At 40.1% G+C, this 23964-nt stretch overlaps 1 protein-coding gene across 2 annotated transcripts in view; it reads right to left on the reverse strand.

The window, feature by feature from the left end:
- aff2 (AF4/FMR2 family, member 2) overlaps window positions 1–17770 on the reverse strand; it is a 152006-nt gene extending 134236 nt beyond the window's left edge. For both annotated transcript variants that reach the window (XM_071457743.1, XM_071457741.1), the window contains exon 1: window positions 17333–17770. In XM_071457743.1, the coding sequence (XP_071313844.1) occupies window positions 17333–17385 (53 nt within the window). In that variant the 5' untranslated portion in view covers window positions 17386–17770. The remainder of the gene's footprint in view (window positions 1–17332) is intronic.
- Window positions 17771–23964: the final 6194 nt, after the last annotated feature.

Raw genomic sequence — 23964 nt, forward strand, 5'->3', positions numbered from 1 at the left:
CCAGCCACAGTTAAACAATTAAAGCTTTCAAACAGCCTTAACCATGTGTTTTAGTTCTGTAACCTTGACAACACTCTATATACCTTATATGAAAAGATTGTAAAGAACAAATAGTCTTAAAAAATAACTAGAATTACCACCTCATGATTGTATGCCTCTACATGGACTAGTTTCAGGTTACATCACTGTTTATCCAGTGTCATATAAAATATGAACCATCTGTGTGAAAATTTGTCATAATTGCCACATGGTCACACTGACCTTGACCTTTGACCACCAAAATCTAATGAGTACGTCCTTGAGTCCAAGTGAACTTTTGTACCAAATTTGAAGAAGTTCCCTCAAGGCGTTGCAGAGGTATTGCATTTACACGGTCAAAACCATGTTTTATGAGGTCAACGTGACCTTGACCTTTAACCTTTAGCCACCAAAATCTATTCAGTTTGCCCTCGAGTCCAGATGAGTGTTTTTACCAAAGTGAAGTCAAGTGAACGTGAACAAATTTGAAGAAGTTCCATCAAGGCGTTTCTGAGATATCATGTCCATGAGAATGGGACAGACAGACGTATGGACGTACAGACAACCTGTAAACAATATACCTCCAGCTCTGGCTGTCGCCAGCGTAGAAGCATAAAAGCATCAGCACTGCATGTTCAAAAACTTTCAATTTAGGCTCTGCAGAATCATCCAAAATCAATGTATAGTTACCGCAACAATAATGTTTCTGTATGATTTTGAGATGTGAACCTGCAAACGTGCTGAAAGGACCATTCACCATCCCAACCCTCACATCCCCACTGCTCTACATTTGCACTGGCACTAAACACTAACACGGGTGCACAATCACTACATCATTCTACCGTTACATAATTTATTGGTTTAATAAACAAGCTAAATACAGAATAAAGGTGTTCCACGGTGTAGCAGCAGTTGTTGCACTGACAGACATATTTCTGCCCTAACGTGACATATTTCAGCTTAAACCTGTGTTCACGACAAACGTGTCTGTGTTGATATAGAGATTAAATTACAGTGCATGTGCTGAATAAGCAGGGGAATTTTGTTTCGCAGTTGTGTATGTGCATTTATGTACGGATGCTTCAAGGTGCAGAGTTTTGGGGGAGGGCATCATTTTTTTTAGCATTGTTAGCAATATTGGTGGAAGTAAAAAGGATATGAAAGCAATTCCTCTTCAAAAAATGTTACTTGTAGTGTGCTGCAAGCTGTTTTCTAGCTTCAAATATACAAAACAAATTAAGTTCCTTTCTTTTCAAGGGAAGATACAGGACCTCAAGAGCAACTCCACTGAGGAAGAGATGTTATAGGGCAACATTTAAAGTGAATGCTAGTGGGTATCACTGAGACACCCCATGAACCCAGCATGGGAGCCTGCCTAGGACCCTGGGACAGCGCACACACAAAAACACAGCACAGACATACCAACACACAGGCACAGACACACTACTAAAGCAAGAGCAGCTAAGAGAGATGGAGCTACATAAGCTCACACATTCACACAGAAAATGGATCTCTGCGTCCTGCTGGCTTTCAGGCAGACAAATTGTCTGCCTGTAGATAATAGAGCCTCAGAAGTGAGGATGAGGAGGCATCCTGAAATTCATCTATTCAAAAAAATGAGGAGGACAGAACGAGAGGATGTGGGAAGAAGAAAAAGTCAGAATGAAATAGGGGAGAGGGAAGAAGACATCTCGACAGAGTAATAGAGATAGGAGAGTCAGACAGAGAGGGGGCATGTTAATTAGGGAGTAGGTTGATAACAAATGTATTAGCAGGCCTCTGAAGGAAGGCAGGGCAGAGGAAAGGAGAGGAAGAGGGGTGAGAGAGATAGGAAAAGGTTAACAGAAAAAGGAAAGAGAGGGGAGACACTGATGAAAAAGGCAGAGGGAGAGACAGGATAATTATGAATTAGTTGATAAAGAGGTAATAAATGTCCTGGAGTGGAGCAGGACTGACAGAGACAGAGGACACAGAGGAGCAGTGGAGGAGAAAATGAGGACTGGGATACTCTTAATAATAAACTTCGAGCACTGAATAAAAAGTTATTACAACTCGTATTTACTAACTTTGCTGACTCTTCACTTGTGATGTTGGGGTTGGGTTAGAGATGATTTTCTCCTTCTGTGGCATTAAGTTCACAATGTTAAAAATCACAGTTAATTGCCTATGTATGGCTTCCTTGGAAGAAGTGGCGCTGTACTGTATCTGCATCACCAGCACATGTATAAAATAGTGTGTAAAAACATGAAGCAAATTGAAATAATGTTAAAATAGTTTATATATAATTTTCTAGCACAAGAGGAACAGAGGAATTCCCTAGTCAGTCACTTGGCCCCAGCATCATGACATATTTTCTGCCCACAGACCACAGTAGATGGTGCCACTTAAAATAATAAAGACATGGAAGATATAATAAGTATATTTTCATGCACTTGCTATGGCATCTAAATTAAATATTATGCTTTATTCATTTAAGACATTTCCTTAAAATAAATTAAATCTAAATATTAATGTTTCTGTTCATTCCCAAGTCCCACACCATTTAACTACAAATCCCTTTGGCTCTTCCCTTCTATGGATAGCCCAGGGGACACAGACATACGCATACACTAAGCTGGTCTTTGGGGAACTGGGTCTGCTCCTTCAGGGGAAATAAAAACCACTGAAATGTCTCCATTTCATTGCTTAGTAGTTGTACTCTGTTTAATGCAGTGAAAATAACGAAACAAAACAATTTATCATTGTATACTGCAAAATAAGGCATTACCTTATCATCTTGCACAACATAATGATACAATGCAACATACTGTAGGTGATACAGCTTCTTGAAGAGTTTAGGGGTACAGGGGTTTTCTCTCCATTTTTAGCAGTTCCTATGGATCACCTGTCAGTCAAACACTTCTATACTTTCCAGAGATCACTTGTCAGTCAAAAAGTCTTTTGCTTCAGTTTTTCTTTTAGCTTTTTCGATGTGGCACAGTTTCAGCCAAACAAATGGGAAACATCAAATACTTCCTCAGCTCTACAGGGGTTTTCCCTGAATTGACTTAACTGCATGACATAGAGTGTTAACAGCAATAAATTAGACAACTTTAATAAACTGGTAGCCTGTTAAAAAGGTGGGATATTATAGAAATCAGTGAGAGGGAAGAATAAAACAGCTGTTTATGCAAAAATGCCACGGATTACATTGTGAATCTCCTTTTTGAAATCATCAATTTAATGTACACATTTGCCAGTAAAGTGCTGCACTGAATATCGGCTACAGGTACATTTCCTACTAGTGCCAAAAAATGAAAACATTAAAAATGTTGCAGTGAAACATGGCTTAATTGCCAAGGGAAGGACATAACATAACAGTTCCATGTCAAAAATGCAGGTGTTGTGCTTTGATAAGAGCATCATTAGGCAAAATGTTAGCAAATGTCTTTAGGGTTCTCATGTTAACAGTGTAGACCAATTACAGTCAAACACACACACTCTCCCTCCCTCCCTCCCTCATCTTGTACTCTCTCTGTGTGTCTCTGGGTCTCACTGCCTCCTTCTACCCGGTGTAAATAATGTAATTTGTCATAGACAGGCCTCCATGTAGGAGATGACCTTTAGAAACCTCACAGTAAATTGGCCTCGGCTAGAAAAGCTACGTCATTAGCCCTCTCCGTCTCTGTCTCGCTCTCACTTCTTCTCTGTCTCCCTGCTTTCAAGTTCGGTTTTATTATTTCTGTTTAATTTTGAATTCAGTGTTTAATCTACTGTCCTGTGACGCTCACTAGCTCTCTGCCTGTCTCTTATTGCTGCTTATTAGAGACTGTAGACTTGTGTCCTCTCACAGTACAGAGTCCTGCACCAGGTAAAGTAACCTGCTTGAAACATGTACCTTTTTTTTCTTCCAAATTTGTGTATTATATAGTCACAGCTTTAACTCTATCATGTTTTTTGAGTTCAATGACCGTACATGAAGGCTGTTAACTGTCAGACAGAGAGATAAACACATCCATCCAGTAACAGACTACTGTCTTCAATAGAGCTGAATCCAATTATTAGCTTTATGTGGGCTGATGTTTTTTTTTTGTTTTGTTTTGTTTTTATTAAAGTATTGGTTCAGTAACCATTAATAACACAATTAATATAATTTATTAATAATATAATTAACACAGTTGCTGCTGTTCTATGCTAACTAGCTAGCTACACATTGTATGCCATGTCCTGTGGAAAGAAAAACAAAAAAAACAAAAAACAAAAAAAAACCAGCTAACATCTTTATCTTCAAATTTCTTTTCTAAACTAAACATGATGAAAAGTTGTTGTTTTTTATATTTCAATTGTAAATACAACCTATAAGATGGATTTTTGGCGATCAACTTCAAATGTAATGAATGTCTCTATTATAATTATAATGTCCAGAAAACTCTGATAGCCTTTAGTTGCAAGCTAGGTTGGAATTAGCAGGTAAAAAGGTGCAGATGAAATAAGTCAAAACAAAAAAAAAAGGACATAAAAAAGAAAATTAGATGAAAATAATATTCAGCAATTCAATCTTTTTCATTATTTCTAGCATACATTTATAAGTTTTGGAGATTTACTTCAAATAAAAATGAACAGTTCACTACACTCACCACTGCACAGGAAAGAAGAGGAAGTCAGTTGCCATTAATTCTAAAATAAATGAATATTTAAATAATGAATGACTGTACCAACCAGGGCCATATTCAGAAGTTTAGAAATACTTTATTTTGTGGTGAATTCTTGAATGCATTTTGACAATAGACAGAAGGTTTTTCAGGCCTAAGATTAGTTCAAGGATTTGTTCGAAGGCCAGGAACAAAAGTGTAGTGGGAAAACAGTGAATCCCTTATTTATTTTGTCTGCTTTAATATAGCAAAATTGAAATATAGTCTAGTCTAGAATCAGCCAATTAAGAAAACAACTATGTGTAAAGTTAACAATAATTGTTGTATGGAAACTGCCACCAGGTTGCTAAATCTCCCCAATTGCCAAGAATACAATGCAGAGCACATGACCTCAGTGTCGTCAGTGGTAGATACATGCAAACTGTGGACAGAGTGTGTGTCTCTGCCAAAAGCTGGCCAGAGTGGGTGGAAGTGCAAGAGAACATAATCTATTGGAAACATGGGAGACATTTTCCCTCCTCATACTGCATTATGTATTTTTTGTGGGGGTCAAGTTGGGTCTGTACTTCATTTAAAGATAATTACGGGTGGTTGAGGTCCCAGTATTGAGCTTTCCGGTTGCAGGATGAGTATGGCTTTACAAAAGTGGACCTTTGCAGGACTCTGCTGGAAACATCCCAATGTCTTGGTGGTTTTACCATATTGATGTTGGACAGAATGAAGCTGCAAGACATTTAAGTTCAGAAGGCTAAAACACCCCAGTAACAGACAGATAGATGGATTTCCAATAAGTCTGTACAGAGAAAGACTGAAGTCGGCTCTCTGCCACCTTGAAGTGCTCACACACGTTTATACAGATATACACAAAGTAGGTATCAGCAACATCGCCAGTGCCAGCTATAGCAGAGGGGAGAGGACTACTAGCGCGCTGGGTTCAAGGCAGACTGTGTGTGTGCGTGTGTGTATGGGTTTGTGTGTGTGTCAAAAAAAAAAAAAAAAAGAAAAAGAAAAAGAGACTGTGTGTGTGAGTGTTTTTGTGTGCATGCGTTATCATTCCTCAGCACCATGCTCCTCTTGGCAGATGGCTCTGCCAACCTCGGGACCTGGGGTGTGTGTGCGCTTGTGTGTGTGTGTGTGTGTATATTGTCTTGGTATCTTGGGGGTACAAGGGCAGGAGCTACCTGGTGTTGACTGCCAAGTCTCTCGCTCTCTTGTGCTCTCTCTTTCTCTAAACCTTCCAACACACACACACACACACACACACACACACACACACTTGCATACACAGACTCCTGCTGATATGCCTTGCCCAGTCACGACTTTTATTGCGTATATGATTGAATTTTGTTTTTTAATAAGGTGCAGCAGTAAAAACTGAAATTTACTGTGGTCTTTTGATGATAGTGATTACCATTACTCTTATTTGGATTACCAAGCTTATTATTCTTACTAGCAGTAGCATAGCACTGTGCACCATCTACAGAAATCTACTGAGCTTGTGTACTTCCAGTTATAACTGGACAGTAGGTCAGTGTTGTAGAAAATCTAATTACTACTTAAGGCAAAACACTGCAGGTGAAAAATAAAAATCCATTTCACCATAAAACTTCCCCTGTTGATCGCTTACATTAAGAAAATATCTTTTTGTGTTCCAAGTTTTCTGAAATGTTTGTTTAAACATGCAAACGAGGTATTATCTAAATTTGCAAATATTTTATTCATCAAATAAATGAATTACCGAATCAACAAAATATCATAAAAAACACGTTATAATTTGCATCCTCTCTGCACTTCAGATTTTCAGATGCTGTGACACTGACAGGTCATATCAGATTTGTGCCTGTCCCGGTGTTGTGGGTTTGAATGTTGTTCAAAACCTCTACAGCAGCTCACCCTCCCTTTATCACTGCTGTGTGGATTGTCTGATAAAGAAAACGACCCCAAAAGTAATTTTTGAAAAGGCATTAAAAAAGGACTCAGGAGCAATAACTACAAAGAGCATTAAAAGGTGGGAATCACTGAAGACAATCACTCTGCCAATATTGGAACAGCAGCTTGTGATCTGCTCCCATGGGGAAGATCTGGTACTGTTATGTACACTATTCTGCTTTATAGTCTAATTAGTAGTTACAAGGCTTTTAGTCACATCTATTGACAAGGCAATTGCAATTCCTCCACATCATTAATAGAAAATAATATCTTTAAATAGTGCAACAATCTCCATTTCATCTGATTTGGCTGACATGATAAATCTGCAGCTGCTTAGGTGAAAAATGTTTCAGCCAGCATTTGACTGGGGGACACTCCTATCTTTTATTCAGCTCGGGGAGACATACCTCAGTGCACCTGAGCGCACTCACGAATTACTCTTCACTGCCTTTAGGGTCTTATCATCTGATGCTTGTCATGGTAAATTGCTGTGTTTGAATTAATGTTGATTTCTTTTCATTACATTATCTATTTGACATTTAGTTAAAATTAAATGTTAATTTTAATCTTTTAAAGTATAATAAAGAAAAACACAACAAAACACAAAAAATGTGTGATGGCCTAACTAGAAACGTTTTTAGTATTAATAATAACCAGATTTTATTTAGGATTTGATATAAATTATTTTCCAGGTCAATACATAAAGAAGAAGTGTCATATGGTCTTATTCCACTTTATTGACCCTGTGGCCTTTTGGCTTATTATCACCACAACATGACCCAACTTACAAGGTGTAGTTTGCAATAATAATGTGAGTCTCTTAGCTTATTTTGGAAAAGCATGTGATATTCTCAGCCAGTGGTAGTGTGAATGTTGCTAATAATGACGTTCTGACACTTTGAAAACCTGTCAGTGTTAATGTTATTGGGATTCTTGAAGCAGCAAAGGGGGCGGTTGATCCAGTACAGAGCAGGTTACCAGACCGTTTATACCTGCAGACTAAACCGGAGCAGGTAAACCACATCTGCAGTTATACCAGGTCTGAGTCCATGTCCTTAGCCAGTCATTATTAGATTTCATCATTTCTCCTACGCGGGGGGTGTTAACATTTGACAAGGTGAATTCAAAGCTCTGGGAGCAGTTTATAACAGAACATATGCGTTACTGTGTCCTGCTGAGGTGCAAATTGTGGCTGATGAAGCCTCCAAGACCTTCGACACCCCTGAAGAAGTCACAGTATTCAAATAAGACAGATGGCAGACTGCAGGTTTCTGGACATTTCAGACACTCAGTACATCTTAAATACTAAATACTAAAATCCTAAATAAGGTGTGACTGTACCACAGCCTGAACCCAAGGCTGAGGTATTATGTTGTAAAGGTTAATGTTTGTGTTGGATGGATGAGTCTCAGATTAAATGAGTTAATGCCTTTTCATGGTTTAGATGAGGGCTACGCAGTTGGTTAATGTGTTCTGATAGTTTTCATTTTTAGATTATTTCTATGGTGTCAACAGATTAATCAGCTCTTTTAAGTTAAACCGGTCAGGGATATGCTTTCTGCAGGGTTTTTTTTAAACTACCTACCTTTATTTGAAAGGCCCTTTCTACTAATCTTAAGATTCGTACATGAAAAATGCCATGGTGGAAATATCACATCGTTTTTGGAGCTAAGAGTTATAGCTGTGCTTTACATTGCCTAATTGTACATAGAGTTGTTTCAATACCAATACTGGTATCAGAAATGCCTCCATTACTCTCTAAAATACTGGATCTGGTCTCAACGAATATGCATGTCTATGCACCAATTCAATACCACTTAATTTATTAATAAACTGGATAAAACAGCAGCTTGCCTTTTTATTGGGACTTTCCAGTGTTGCCAAATTGCTCTCGGCCAACATTGCACTAGTAACTGGAAATCTATTTTTCTTCACCAGCCTAAAACAGTAGTTGCCAGAGGCTGCACAGAGCAACTTCCTGTAAGTTACTATTTTACAGCAGCGAATAAGAATTGATTTCTGGTAAATAGTGTAATGTTATCTGTTTTCAAAACATCACCAATTTTGTCAAAGCTTTTATTGTTTTATGGAAACTGCCACCAGGTTGCTAAATCCCCCGAATTCCCAAGAATACAGTACAGAGAACATAATTGATGTTGTTGAACACTGGTTTCAGTGCAATCAACGCTGCACTGGAAAGTCCCACCAGTAACATGGCAACAAGGTGCACAAGGCTTTAATTTTGGGGGGTGACACTAGTGCAGAAATGTGAAAGTGACAATTTTTTTTTTTTTAAGACTGAAAGCTACATTAGAGAATAAAAGAAAGATTCTATTCTGGATTCTCTCTGTTTTACAAATGGTTTAACCTGAGCTATACAACAATGACAGCAACCATATCACATCCACACAGGGTTAGTAGTATACAGCTGTTAAAAGTTTTTTAAGGCAATGGTATCAGATCTGTACTCAGTATCGGCCCATACACAATCTATCATATCGGTATCAGGAAGGATCAAATGGTAGAGGAACATCTCTTATCACATCGAAGATAACTTATTATTACTACTACAAGGTTATTCTTTATCTGCTGAATAAATGTTATCTGAGAACTAAGTACACTTAGCCTGTAAATATACTAAACCTTTGACAAAAAGGGTCAATGTTAAGTGTTCAGTGAGTTGAATTAGTTCAGGATGGTAAAACTAAAATCTAAAGTGAAGATATTACTGAAATTTTCAGTCCCCTGCCTTTTCATGTAATTTCCTCTGCAACAAAAGAGTGACCTGTCTGAATTGACAGAGACCTTGTTCCATTAATATTATATTGATATAAAACTAACAGTGAACCAGTAGGGCACTGCAGCGACTTTGATGAAGAATTTAATGGAATTATTTACATAATCACTCATTTCTCCTCATCTTTAAGAGTTTTCAGGAGGAGAGGGACCGCGCTCTCCTTACATTGTGGTTGCATGGGCAAAATTTCACTGATAAAGATAAATGTTCTGCTGAGGATTTTATATCCCATCCAGATGGTTAGTATTTTATTTTCTTGTAAGACACTTAAGCAACTGAACAGATGTCTTTGCTCTTAGCATGGAGCCTGTGCAAAACCTAAAACGTCTACACTCCAACTCTCACCCACAGATAGGAGCCTTGATTTGCTACAGCTAACAGTCGACCGCTGTCTTTGTACCACCAGTGTCACGTCATCATTTACGTGGCTCGTCTGTTGAACAATTAGCTCAAAGGCTCCATCTCCTTCATTATGTTTTCTAAGGATTTCTGTCATTGAGGCATTTTATTATCTCTGCCACTACTTTGATAACTGACAGCCCTGTTTCACTTATTTCACTCCCAGCATTTCTAGGATCTGTAAAACTTATGATACTAAAAAGACGTGGGAAAAAGAAACTGTCAGCACTAAGTGATGATGACAGATATCTTAGAGAAGATATCTGTAAGAATGCAAAAACTGTAGGTAGTCGTAGTAGAGCAAAACAGTAGAGAATAACTCGCCTCATCCCCAGCTCCTCTTGCAGTGTGCTAGACAAACATGTCACAGATGTGGTACTTGGACTGACTGTTTATGATCTTGTGCCATATTCTAATCATACTTGATCGAAGTCCTAAAAGAAACTGAGAAGATATTTCAAGTTGTTTTGGAGATTCTGTCTCATCATGACTTTTAGTTCCTTGTTAAAATGTATATACAGCTGGTGAGGCACATCTGTATGACATTACACCCTCTGCAGCGAGGAAAAATTCAGTCTCAGCCTGCAGTGGATCAGTGACAACTCCTCACTATTACTGCTTGGCACAGAATTTAATAAATATTTCTGGAATACATTAGATCCAAAGCTTCTTTAATCAGTTTTTTTTTAATATATATTTTTAAAAAAAGGATTAAATAACCGTGATGTGAAAATTGTCAGTTTCAGCGACAAACCTACAGGGAATTTTTCAGCTCAGTGTTTTAGGGTCTTTAAGCTCGCCATTTTGGTGCCATGGCCTGCACTGAACTTCCTGTTCTGGTTCCCTTTAACCTACCCCGCAGCCGCTCATATAACAAAACCGTTCCCACACTGTGGACTTGAATGTACCTGCCTTACACCGGGAACACACTGCCTGCACTGTGTGTGCGTGCCGTCTGCGTCACTGAGCTGCTACAGCTCGTGTGTGTGTTCACACCGACTGTACGTCTGCTGTGTTCCTGCTCCTGCCAGCTCTGTCTTTCTACATAGAGTTAGCAGGCGACTCAAATGTTGGATTTCTTAACATCATAAATTAATTTCTGATTTATTTCTGACAGAAAACATCTCTAAAATGCCACGGTCGCCACACACAGCTGCTAAAATGGTTAAAAAACATTTATATTTTTTTCATGTCTGTGACATATTTAGATTCAGCCTAGACATAGACAACTAAAAGAGAGGTGTCAGTTTTCTGTATAGTTGCTGGTATGATGTCAATATGACTATCAACAGGGGGCGACCCGACAGCCAAGTGGTTAGGGTGGAGTGCACATGTTCTAAGCAGGCGAGTCCCGGGTTCAACTCCAGGCCGACTCTTTGCTGCAAGTCATTCCCATTCTCTCTGTCCCATTTCCTGTCACTCTTCACTGTCCTGTCTAATAAAGGCTTACAAATGATCCCACAAATAATTATTTCAATAAGATTATCAACAGGTCTTTTCCCAGTCTACCCTTAATATGAACCACACACGTCACACGTGACCAACAGGCGAATCTCTAGATCACATGATGCAGAAGCGAGGCTCTCATGCAGGCAGTGTGTTCGCTCTAACCCGTTAACATGGGCGCTGAAATGGAAATCAAGGTGTTCCACAGCCACCGGTCACACGCCCCGCGCAGACAGTCCATCCACGGCCTTGTTATCCACCTTCAGTTTATTAGACTAGCCAAACTCTTACTGCAGGGTTAGGGTTGGAGTTACTAACCCTAGGATCGCTCCATCATGATTAGAACCAAACAGCCACGTGACACTCGCGGTTATTAAATAGGTGTCATGTGCAATATTTACAAAACATACAGCCATAGCTTTAAGTGGAATAATAATCTTGTGATTTACATGTGTCATAGTGTTAACTGTGGAATGACAAGTGTTTTGCTACATTAGTGATGTAGATTAGTGTAATGAGAGCTCAACAGGCTGCTCTTATTGTTTTTTGTCTTGATTTTATTTGTCCTTATTGATACGTGTTTGTCTTTTGTCTGTGTAATTTCAAACAAGCACAGCAATAAATCTAAAAGTATTTGCTCCAGATGATCTGACTGATTGTGCCAGCTTCTTCACACCTGCTGACAGAGCTCCCGTTTTACAGCCCTGAGGGATAATTGCACCACCAGTATGGGATCGAGTGGATTTTCTCCAGACAGAAGACTTCCTTCAGCGTTATCTGCTGTTAGTTTGGGAGCATTTGTTTGTGAATTCTTGGCAGTTTGGGATGAGACACAGCTTCCTTTCACAGCCTCTGAGTCACTGATGATGTTTGGTGTGAAGTATCATCAAGTGGAGCGAGGATGGAGATTTCAGCGGCGTGATGAGTGATTGTGTGTGCAGCGAGCTCGCACGTGTGACTGAGCTGATTGAGAGGTTGGGAGGATTGACGGGCAGATTGAATACTGGACTGTGAGACTGAATGTTGAACGCACTGACTATAAATTGACTGTGGCCACTTTTCCCTGCGGATCCCATCTTATTCCCAACACCAGACCAGTTTTTTATGGACTGAACAGCATCTCGATGGCAACTTTTTAATCCAATTCTCACATTTTAAAGCTGCGTAAAAAGAAAACTCATTCACACAATTCAAAGAGATCCAGCAATAATGACAATAATAACAATATTAAAATTAGATCCTGCAGGTGTTAACTTTTAAGTTTTGCAACCCGTAGATCCCCTGCTGACGATATGTGTAATCAATTCCTTAATTAACTACTTAAATGGTTCAACCAATCACCATCAGTGTCAATTAACATTCAAAGCAATCTCCCCCAGATTCCACCGCCATGATTAGCCAGCTACATGATAGGCAATTACAGCGAGGAGCACGCAACATTCAATGCAAGACCTATTACAATCATACAAAGCCCTCAGATCTCCGAGCGAGAGAACGAAACAAGGAGTGAGACGGGAGGAGGAGGAGGAGGAGGAGGGAGAAAGAGCAACAAAGAGGAGAAGAGATGAAAGGATATTTCTTCAGGAGGAGGAGGAGGAGGAGACCTACAGTGTTGGATTCGCTCAGACTTAACAAAGGCGTGGGGAGCTTCAAGATTGTTTTCTCTCTCATTTTTTCGCCTTAAAGGGAAAATCCACTGTCAAACAGAAGCCGCATATCAATGGCGAGTGACAGACTTTTAACTCCAATCGCAGTGATTTTTATGGTTTCCACTGAAGGTGTGTGTCGCCTTTTATGGCTGTGTAATCCATTGTAAAATTTTAAGAAAATAGCTCCATTTGAAAAATAACTCTTTCTCTCCAGTCTGCTTTTCATCTTTTAGCAGTGTTATTCTTTTTATAATCTTGGACAGTTGAGTCCATTTTAACATTTATTAACACTGAGCTGCCAGCTACATCAAAGGAGCTTCCCAGAGATGTTGGTAGGAGACACTGGTTAACAACACACTGTGGTTAGGAGCAGCAGCATCACTGGCTCCATTGCCAGCCAAATCCATTACACCATGTTGTCTTTGGCCTAAACCACAGCTGAAACATTTCTTTTATTATATTATTTGTATCTGACTGGTTTCGAGGCTCAGTATGCTCGAGATGAGCATTACTGAACAAGGTGTTGTCTGAAGGCGAAGGTGTACCGGTTCCAAACGGCCACACTTGACAGTGATGCTGTCATTACCTCTCCGGCTACATCCTACTTCTTCTTCTTCTTCTTCGTCCACCATCTCTCCTCGAGAAATCTGACTTTGAAATGAGATTTCTTTGTAGTGTCGACACAATGGATCGTTCAGACGGGGATAACAGCGCGCACTTTCAGACAGTCTCTCCTCAAAGGCTTTTATGGTGTGGCACTTGTTTGCACATACAGAGAGTGGCGGAGGAAGGTGAGTGAAGAGCATGAAAAGCAGAGAGCTTCAGAAAAAAAAAGTTCAAACCCTGCTGACTTCCTCACCTCTGCACACGTGTGATTTTTGGACTGTTGGCTTCAGAAAGTTAAAAAAAGTGAATGAATGGATGCAGTCTCTGACATCAGAAAGGTGTGGGGGTGTTATACTGTCAGCCTTTGTCTGAACTTTCGTCCAATTACAAGTAAGCCTTGGCTTCTCAGTAAGTCACATGAGCGGCAAAGCTGATACTTTTGTTGTTTTTCTCCAGAATGACCCATTTGAGCATCTTTGATCACACACCTCCATCAACAGGACAACTTTGTTTATTAGTGCCTGCTATTGTCTAATAAGCCACTGCTATGATAATAATAACTGGTTAAAGTCAGTGAAACATCAAGGTTTTGGGAAAAAAGGGTTAATACTAATAATAGAAAGGTTGTGTCGTGAAAGAAACCATTGTCCAGCTTTAAGAATCAGGAAACAGACAGTGTTCTCCAGTGTCAAGGTGACATGTTCTGCTGATGACCCGATAAATAAATACATTAGAAATCAAACTACTTCATCACACGATGATTAAACAAAATATTGCTGTATAAAGTCGTGTCTGATGAGCTGATACATTTAGTTGATAGTTCATCTGAGCAGAGACAATCAATAAGCAACCAGTTTGACAACCGATGATTGATCATCTCGTTTATCTTTAAACAAAATGCCAAACCTCTGGTTGCTGTTCCTCTTTGTCATATGATAATAAACTGAACAGCTTTGGTCTTGTGATAAAACAAAATGAAATTCAAAGACATCAATTTGAGCTCTGGGAAATTACAAAGACTAGTTTTCACTACTTTGTGACATTTTATAGACAAAATGATTGATTGCATCCTTAATATCTGTCAGTATGGCAACATGACAAGGTGCACGTCTATGAGTTTTGAGCACTTTTCCCCATTAACTCAGGTTGTTTCATTTGACTGTTAGAGCTGAAACTATTCAGTGCTTTATAAGAAAAAAAGCAAAGATTCAGAAAAAGTCCCCAAAAAAAAGAACACGAGTCTCTGCAGAATAATGTTTTTTCCTTCTTTCCTTTCCTGTTACACCCAGAGATATTAAAGAGATAGCAGCCACGGTATGAACAGTATGGCAACATGTCTGATGTTGATGTATTGTTCCATATAAGTATATATTGTCATATTGTTGAATCCTGAATAAACATAGGTTGTTTTATGCTTTTGAATGAGTGCTGGCCAATCAGGTTTCACCTTTGACCTTGTCAACCCTTCAGCAGCTCCTTTCGTTGTTCTTTTTTGTTCAGCTGTGTGTGCACATTTCTGTGTTTTCATCTCAGTAATAAAGCGCATTTCTGTGTGTGTGAGCCCAATTTCCCATAAGGACCATCCGACAGCAGCAGCGTGATGGAGTGGTGGCAGGGGGAGGGTTACATGTGTAGACACCCTGAGCTTGTTGTTGAGCCCTGAGCAGCTCCACTCCAGCAGCGGGGGGTTAAGTACCTTGCTCCAGGGCCCTTCCATGGCGGCTGCTGAGGGACAGCAGTGTGTGTCACTTTACCGCTCACAGTCTCCCCGCTGGAATAAGGATTCAAAACAGCAACACGGTTGCCAAGTTATTGTGCTTCCACTATAATACAGAGCTGAGGTGGAGAAGCTGACTTTTATATACAATACAGTGCTATTGTAGCACCATGTGAAAAAGAAATATTTCCAGTTCAGCAGTTATCCAGTATGTCATTAAACATGACTGATAATACTTTTGTAGCCTTTTTTTTTCATCTATAAAGGTCTCTTAAGGATGCACCCACTTCACCTTCTCTCACTTTCACACATACTCAGACTCTGACACTGACCAGATAAGCATTTGAACAGCTGCATCGCACTTGCAAAACACTGCATGGCCTGCTCTGAAGCATCGTGCTGATGTCGTCTAAATTCTGTACAAATCAGGGCTGCAATGAATTCCAAACTACAATTATATCTAACATCTTGCAGATGACAGCCTCTCCGTCCTCCTTTAACCCTCCAACATCTCTTGGCCCCCCCTCGAGTTAAAGGACTTCGGCACCTCTCCCCGTGTGAGTCTTTGTTCTCATGTTCTCTGCTGCATATAAAATCACCTCACTGAGGATTGTAATGTATTTATAAGAACTGCAATTATATTGTAATATTTATTGTTTTTATTGCAGATGATATCCTGAATCATGCTGCATCTTTAAGGCCAATATTTGGGAGCTGGAATCTGATAATGATATATCGGGCAACACATTTTTCTGTAATATAAATATATATACATGTACTAATATCTGCACATCTGCAATAAGCTAATATCAATTGAGCTCTATTACAGTTTAATCTGGCAAATATTTTTCTTTTGATTCACAATAGAGGATCTTTGATATTGGAATTGATAGATTTAATCCAATAATAAACATCAGCCAAATTAACATTTATAATGCGGCTCCTTTAATTTCTAAACTACTACACTCTCAAAATGTACTGGATGGGACATTTGACACAGAAATATAAACTTGTCACTTCTCTCTATAGAGTGGTGACACTTATCTGTGGGATTTCTGTACCTCGGTTTATTGTCATTTACCAGCCAACATAAGCACAGATACTGATATATGTGCAATGTGCTGCTAATATATTGGTCTGATGGATTGGAGTCCTCAGAGTCCTAGGTGATGTCTTCAAATGTCCTATTTTTGTCCAAACAACAGTGTTATACCTTAAAATATCCAATTTCTATGATCTAAAACAGAGAGAAGCTGCAGTTCCTCACATCTGAGAATGTTTAGTCTTTCATCTTAAAAAACATGACAGTTAATTATTGTAATAATAGTTGCTCATGCTTTTTCTGTTGATCAGCTAATCAATGAATGTTTCATGTAAGACAAAGCTGTTCAGTCGTTTCACACAGTCAACATGACAAAAATGAAGCCAGTCTAGCTTCAGCATTAAATAACCGCTGACTGGTTTGACTACACAGCCTAACTTCACTCCTTCATTATGACTGTGCGTTTGTCCCCTAAACAGACCAACCACCTTCACCTGTGCTGTTCAAGGTGGAGGCTAAACTCACATAAACTCCGCTCACCCCCATGTTTCATAAACATCTGATTTTCAGGACCAATGTTGAATAAACACAGAGGCACCAACACTACAAAACTTCTGCCAGGATTTGATCCATTCACATGTGTTTTTCTATATTATTATTTCTCTACATCAGTGCTGTTCACCGTGTCACCGCTCTGTCACATAACCCGGTGCGGTCTCACCATCAAATCAAACATTCCTTAATATCACAATCAGACAGTGAGAGCCGGCGTTTCGCTTGCTGTGTGTGCATGTGTGTGTGTGCGTGTGTGTGTGTGTGTGTGCGTGTGTGTGTGTGCAGGATACGTGTGCATGCCTCCCGGTCCGTCTCAAGCAACAACAGCGGCAGCTTCCCGGTGACAAAGAAAGACGGTTTGCACGGTTTCTCCGGGACTCACTTTGCTGCCTCCTCATCTCCAAAAACGCAACGTAAAGGGTTGATTTCGGGATGCCATGTCCGCTCATCATTAAAAAAAAAACCCCATCCACATTAAACACACACACATGCATTAACAAAAAAAACCACAGAGGATAATAAAGCAGCGTGCGCAGGACTTACCATGGTTGTTCAAGCTCCCAGTCTCTGAAAAAGTCGAATTCAAACAGATCCATTGCCGCTCCGGCTGGTGGTGGTGGTGGTGGTGGTGGAGGTTAAAATCCAAAGCTGGTGCTACGTGGTTCTACATAGGCTACTGATACAGAGTGAGTGTGTGTGAGAGAGACAGAGAGAGAGAGAGGGAGAGAGAGGGAGAGGGAGAGTAGACACAAGCCGCTGCCAGGAAGCTGCTACGTGGTCGAGGCGAGCTGACAGGCAGAGGTGGAGGGAGGGAGAGAGAGAGAGAGCACACACACACACACACACACACACACACTGAGGGAGGCTGTACAAGACAAGTCACACCGAGATGTTCTCTGTAAAAATTTTCCTACATAACAAGTAGAGCTATTTATATTGTACGATCTGGCAAAATAAACCTTGCGGTCACCCCCACCCCTCACCCCCCTCCAAAAAAAAAAAAAAAAAAAAAAGTGTGTCACTTAATGTGAAGCAGTGACTTGGCAACAGCTGGAAAATGACTGAAGTGCCTTTAAAGGGTGTTGGACATGACATGTTATCAGACAGAGGTTCCTCTTGAAGGACTCCACAGCCAGTGACACTCAGACGTCACCTGTGATGCTCCTCATGTTCTCATGAGTCAGAAGCTTCAGATCCTGCCGGTCCATAAAAGGTGTGTGTGTGTGTGTGTGTGTTGTTTTTTTTTTTTTTACCTGTTCACACTCTCTGAAATGTGTAAAATGGCATGAGAGAAAGGCTTCTCTGATTCAAAGCTGTGACAGCGAGGTACATATGAGCAGCTCACTGAGTCATGAGGAGCCTTTGTTCAGATCCAGGCTGTGCAGGAACACATGGTGCACTGTGAAGGGCTCTTGTCCAGGGTTTTAGAAATCCAGTCATTAGATTCCCCAAAAAGCTTGTGATATCCTCCGATTATTTGATTACTAAATTCAATTATATTTTCTGTAGATTTTATTTATTTATCTATATTAATACATATTTTTATATTTATTTATTTATAATTTCTTTTTTTTTTGCCTAAAATTAGTCAAACATAAGGACATTTAGTCTGAAAGTACCATAATTACGTCTCAAACCCAGCATATATGACATAACCTCTACGACAGTGGTTCTCAAAGTGGGGTCCAGGGACACCCTGGGGTCCTTGAGGGGGTTCTTGGAGGTGTCCAGCCAGAAGAGGAGTAACTAATGTTCACTATGTTCCCATCCATAAGTAACACAGTGACAGAATCTATGACTATCTTGGTTGTGGTTTCAAACACTTTCTGTAATAAAACTTATAAAAGTAAACATCTTATCTGATGGGTTCTGTGGTCTAATTTGTGTCAGTTTAGGGTCCAGGATCTGGAAAAGTTTGAGAGCCACTGCTCTGTGATACCTGTGTCTCTGGTGAAATCAGAACAGTGCAGCACAGAAAAAAAGACCAATTCTCAAGAACTAATGTCCGACCCAGGGGTGACCGACTCATCAAAACTCACTGAGAGAGCAGAGCATATGAACACACTGGGCTGAAACACCATCTTTATTGGACTGAGCAGACATAATTTTGACCCTGCCTGGTCTACATTGGGCAAATGGTCCTTTAAAGTTGTTTAAATATATATGGACATTGGCCCAATGATTGTCCTAAATGACTTTTTATTTGATGGATTCTGCATTCTGCGTTTTGATTTGTTGACATTTTTGTGCAGTGTTGCCACATAGCTGTGTAATGTTGTCATACCTTTGTTTAGTTTTTTTTTTTAACTTTGTGAGAACCAGTTTTCTTGCAGGTGGACTTGATTCGCCATTTGCTTGACATGACCTGAACTGTTCAGTCCATTAAAGTTCAGGAGCTGTAATCCACTGTGCGGTTACTCTCTGCTTTTTCCATCACTGAATCTGCTTTGCTGCACTGGGCCTAAATATAGGACTGGATGTGCACACAACTCCTCCTCTGTCTCCTCCAAACTTCAGCCTCCTCAACAGCAATGAGTGAGAACCTCAGATTCAAATGATCTTGTGCATTTTGCATCGACATCGTATGAAGCAACAACTGGTCATGTGAGTGCGTGCAGCTTATTGATGGTTACATTACAGGATTGCTCGGTTTGCACACCACACTGTTCCCCCTGTAATTTGGTTGCCGTGTGTAGCTTCAGTGAAATAAGCTTATGCGGAGAGGCAGGAAAAGCGGCAAGCTAGCACTGACAAATGTTCCTGAAAATACTTTGCACTGTACAGTTTTTAGTCCAGGTTTGTCTCTGAACCCTTCACAAACTGTACTTATCACCTGCTTCGTGTCTTTATCCCACCACTTCACCTCTGTTTCAGATCATCTGATGTTCAAGCGTGTTAATAACAGTTTAGCAGCCCACCATCCTCGCTCTCTGTCATGCACTTGCTGCAACACATGCCCAGCGGCACGTTTTACTGTTTACGCCTCGCTATGAATAATGATTGACCAGATGGTTGAAACTTCTCACTCAGCATGTGCAGTAGCAGTAGCTGTAACTGTGGTTCCTATGACATCACTGTCCTCTCCTTTAAAAAAGTCCTCCCACACAAAAGCTTGCGTGTTTCTACCCGTGATGAGAGAGCTCAAGAACCAAATGTATGAGGAATAATATTTGAAGATTTAATGTGGAGTTTGTGTGTGTGTGTGTGCTTGTGTCTTTGTTTTGGATGGTGTGTCACTGTGTTTGCATGTGTGTGTGCATGTGTGTGTGCATGTGTGCGTGAGTATTTTGGTCTGGTCTGGGGCAACATGCCAGCACCACTCTGCATCACACTCTGCAAGTACAAACAGCAGAAGAGAAGAGAAGAGAAGAGAAGAGAAGAGAAGAGAAGAGAAGAGAAGAGTGTTAGCCATCGAGCATGATGGGAATAAAACACTGCCAGCCATAAGCAATATTGTCTGAAAGTGCAGTTTCATGACCTTGATCAATTCCAGCCATTTCAACCTCACAAATCAAAATTCCAGACATTTTCAGACTTCAAAAACACCACATCCAAATTCAACCAATTTTCAAGGATTTTAAGCACCTGCAGGAACACTGGTTTTGTGTGTGTCTCTCTCTCTGTGTGTGTGTGTGTGTGTGTGTGTGTAAGAAAGCTTGTCCAAAACTAGGTCAGACACTGAGAGACAAAGAATGAGTGGAGAGAGGGAGAGGGAAGGATAGAGAGATGTAGCAGAATTTAAAAAAGCAATTCCAGGATGAGTTGATGGAGAATGAGGTGATAATAAAGAGATAGAGACATTAAGATAAAACATAATTAAGGGCAAATATACAGAGAGCTACTCACATAAATTCATTTCCAGCTCATTACAGTGTCTTTAACTCAACCAGAGTGGCTGTTTGTTTAGAGATTTCATTTTTTTATTTAGTGTCTTTTTCAGTATTGTTAAAGCCACATCTGGGCCAGAAATGTATATTTGAATGATGATATGGAGTGAGAGATTCACACACAGACACAGAGGCGAACAGAAATACAAACTGATAAAATAGTCAGGAAGGAGCGAGTTCTCAGCTTTGAGCTCATTGTACTTGCTGTGTATCTTGCAGAAGTTGAGAAGTGCATGTCATGAATTTTCAATATGTGCCCAAGCTTTCTCCTCTCTCTCTCTCTCTCTCTCTCTCTCTCTCTCTCTGGTAGGTGTAGGAGGAGTGGTAAGTGAAGGCAGTACCACAGCTCCCCCATGTGGCTAAATATAAGTATTACACTCTGAAATGTACCTGTCAGTTGAATCACACTTTTCATCCCTCGTTTGAAAATATATCTTCCTTTTTCTCTTCCTTTTATTTCTCACTTCTCCCTGCTGCTTTTCTCAGGTTTTATGTCTACGCCTTACCGGAAACCTGCCGTGAACCAGCAGTGACTGTGACTCAGGCCATAAAAATGGTAAGAATCTGAACTTGTAGGTTGTTCCAAAGCAAAATACCTGTCTGCAGAGGTTGTTATGCACCTCCTCTGACAAACAAGTAAAAGAAGTTAGATTATGTTACATTACCAGGGAAAGAACATATTGCCTCCAAATATCTCTCTAATTTTGAAAAACATAGTCGTGTCAGCTTACATGTCAGCCAAGCAAAAGCTGGCCTGCGCAGCTTTTAAGGTTTTTGTGGCATAAAACTCTTCATTTCTAATGTACATCCAGTGAACACTTTATTAGTAACACTTTTCCACCTGCTCGTTCGTGCAGTTATCCGATCAGCCAATCATGGCAGCACTGCAATGCACACAATCCTGTAGATAATGGTCTGCAGCTTCAGTTAATGCTCACATCAAACATCAGAATGAGGAAAAATGTGATCTCACTCAGTGACTTGGCATGATTGTTGGTTCCAGATGGGCTGGATTGACTATTTCTGAAACTATTGATCTCCACACAACAGTCTCTAGAGTTTTTACTCAGAATTGAGCCAAAAACAAAAAGCATCCAGTGAGCAGCAGCTCTGTGGATAGAAACACCCTGTTGATGAGAGAGATGAGAGGAAAATGGCCAGAGCGGTTGGAGCTGACAGAAAGGCAGAAAAGCATCTGAGAATCAACAACACGTTGAACCTGGTGGTGGATGACCTACATCAGCAGAAGACCACATCAGGTTTCACTCCTGTCAGCCAAGACAGAAATCGGAGGCTGCAGTGGACACAGGCTCACCAAAACTTGACAGTTGAAGACCAGAAAAATGTAGCTTATGTATGAATAACAGCATGAATCCATGGAGACAACCTATCTTGTGTCAACAGTCCAGGCTGGTAGTGGTGGTGTAAAGGGGTGGGGAATGTTTTCTTGGCACCCTTTGAGCCCTGTAATGTCAGTCGATTATAATTTGAATGCCACTATTTACCATCTTCTAATGTCTTTTTCCAACTTGATAATGCACCATGTCACAAAGCAAAAGTCTTCTTGAACTTGTTTCATGAACATGGCAGTGTGTTCAGTGAACCTGTGTGGCCTCCCCAGTCACCAGATCTGAATCCAGTAGAACATGGGATGTGGTACAACAGGAGATTGGCAGCATGGATGTGCAACAGACAAATCTGCAGAAATAATGTGACACAGTCACATCAACATGGATCAGAATCTCAAAGGATTTAGTTTACAACATCTTGTGGAATCCATGAAGAGCTAAGGCTGTTTTGGCAACAACCCTACCCAGTTTTAACATGGTCTTCTTAATAAAGTGCTTTGTGAGTGTATATCTGCTATGTAGACATGCACTTCACATTGCCTGTCATGAAGTGCTTTTACTGTAAAATGATTGACCCTAGCCCATGAGCTAAATGTAGCTTGTAATTGTGCTTTTTGAATCAGCTCATTTAAAGCGGTAAGGAAATAAATGTTAAATGCAATTATCTCAATTTATCACCAGTGACTTTTAATGTTAATGGTAAGGTTGGGGATTGAGACTGACTAAAGAAAGGTGACTGCTGCACATATGGTTGGATGAATCATTTAGCATTTACTGGAAAGCATCATAGTGTTTTATTTTTCAAAGCAAATGTTGCTTTGTTCAACATCAAAGCTCTACAATTCAGAACTTACTGTAAGCAATGAATCATACAGTGTGTAATGTGAACGTGGTCGCTGGCATTCATGGACGGAGCATTATCACCCAACTCTGCAGCTCCATGTAGCTTTTACCATCCTCAAGCAAATTCTGGTTTTACATTCGATTTTGTGGCTCAGTTTTAACCACTCTCATCAGCCTCCTTTCAGATACAAGATACCAATCAATAACATTACTAAAGCCTGTGATGAAGTGAGCTGGTAAAACAGCTGCATGAAGAAAGTTTGTCTCTTTTGCCAACGTCAGTCAACCAGTCCACCCTCTGTTTCTACATTACTAATAAGTAAGTCAATAATAGCTTAAATTAAAAAAATCATTTTCATGCAATAGTGTAATTACTAATCATCTGCAGTAATGAGCAGGAGATTTTCCTCATTTGTTGTCAGTGAGTTGGTACTTGCAAACAGGACTAAAGTGTCCTTGATGTTCCTCACATTTTTAGTATCCAGTCTTTTAGGACACTTATTATGCTGCACTCAAGAGGAGTTTTTCCTTGTCCAATTTCAGGAGCAGTAGGGGAGCAAAACAGTTTGGCCTTGGCTCTTGATTGTCACTGCGCTCTATGGCTCCACAGGGGTGCCTCATAAAACAATCTTCTTTCAGTATCCTCCTGTGGTCATTTCACTAATGGACCGAACATGCCTATCCTATTCAAGGCCACGGTGTTTTATCATACACAGCTGTAATGAATGGCTCAAGGGTGTATCATTGAAGTGACCATGGAAGGTAAGGGACCTTGGGGTCACATTGGCCAACCCAGGTGCCACAATAAATGGTGATGACATCAATGTTTTTTGTTGTCTTCTGTTTTCCAAAAGCAGCGTCTGCGTTCCAACAAAGACACCTAATTACCGTGTTCAAGACCAAGCAGGGCCTTTTAAACAAAATGCATCACATGGATTTAAACACAATAAAGCTGCACCAATCAATATTTTTATATTTACAATGGATCAAATGTCTGTGCGTAATGTGAAAGGCCTCACTCACTCAGTCAATAGCTGTGTCGTAATTTAGGGGCAGCATCCGTCGGAGGCTGCATTTGAGGACCAATTTTGTCACA

The sequence above is a fragment of the Trachinotus anak genome, unplaced genomic scaffold (genome assembly GCF_046630095.1).
Source record: "Trachinotus anak isolate AG129_WGS33_773 ecotype Australia unplaced genomic scaffold, CSIRO_AGI_Tana_v1 ptg000021l, whole genome shotgun sequence".
In the NCBI taxonomy this organism is placed as follows: domain Eukaryota; kingdom Metazoa; phylum Chordata; class Actinopteri; order Carangiformes; family Carangidae; genus Trachinotus; species Trachinotus anak.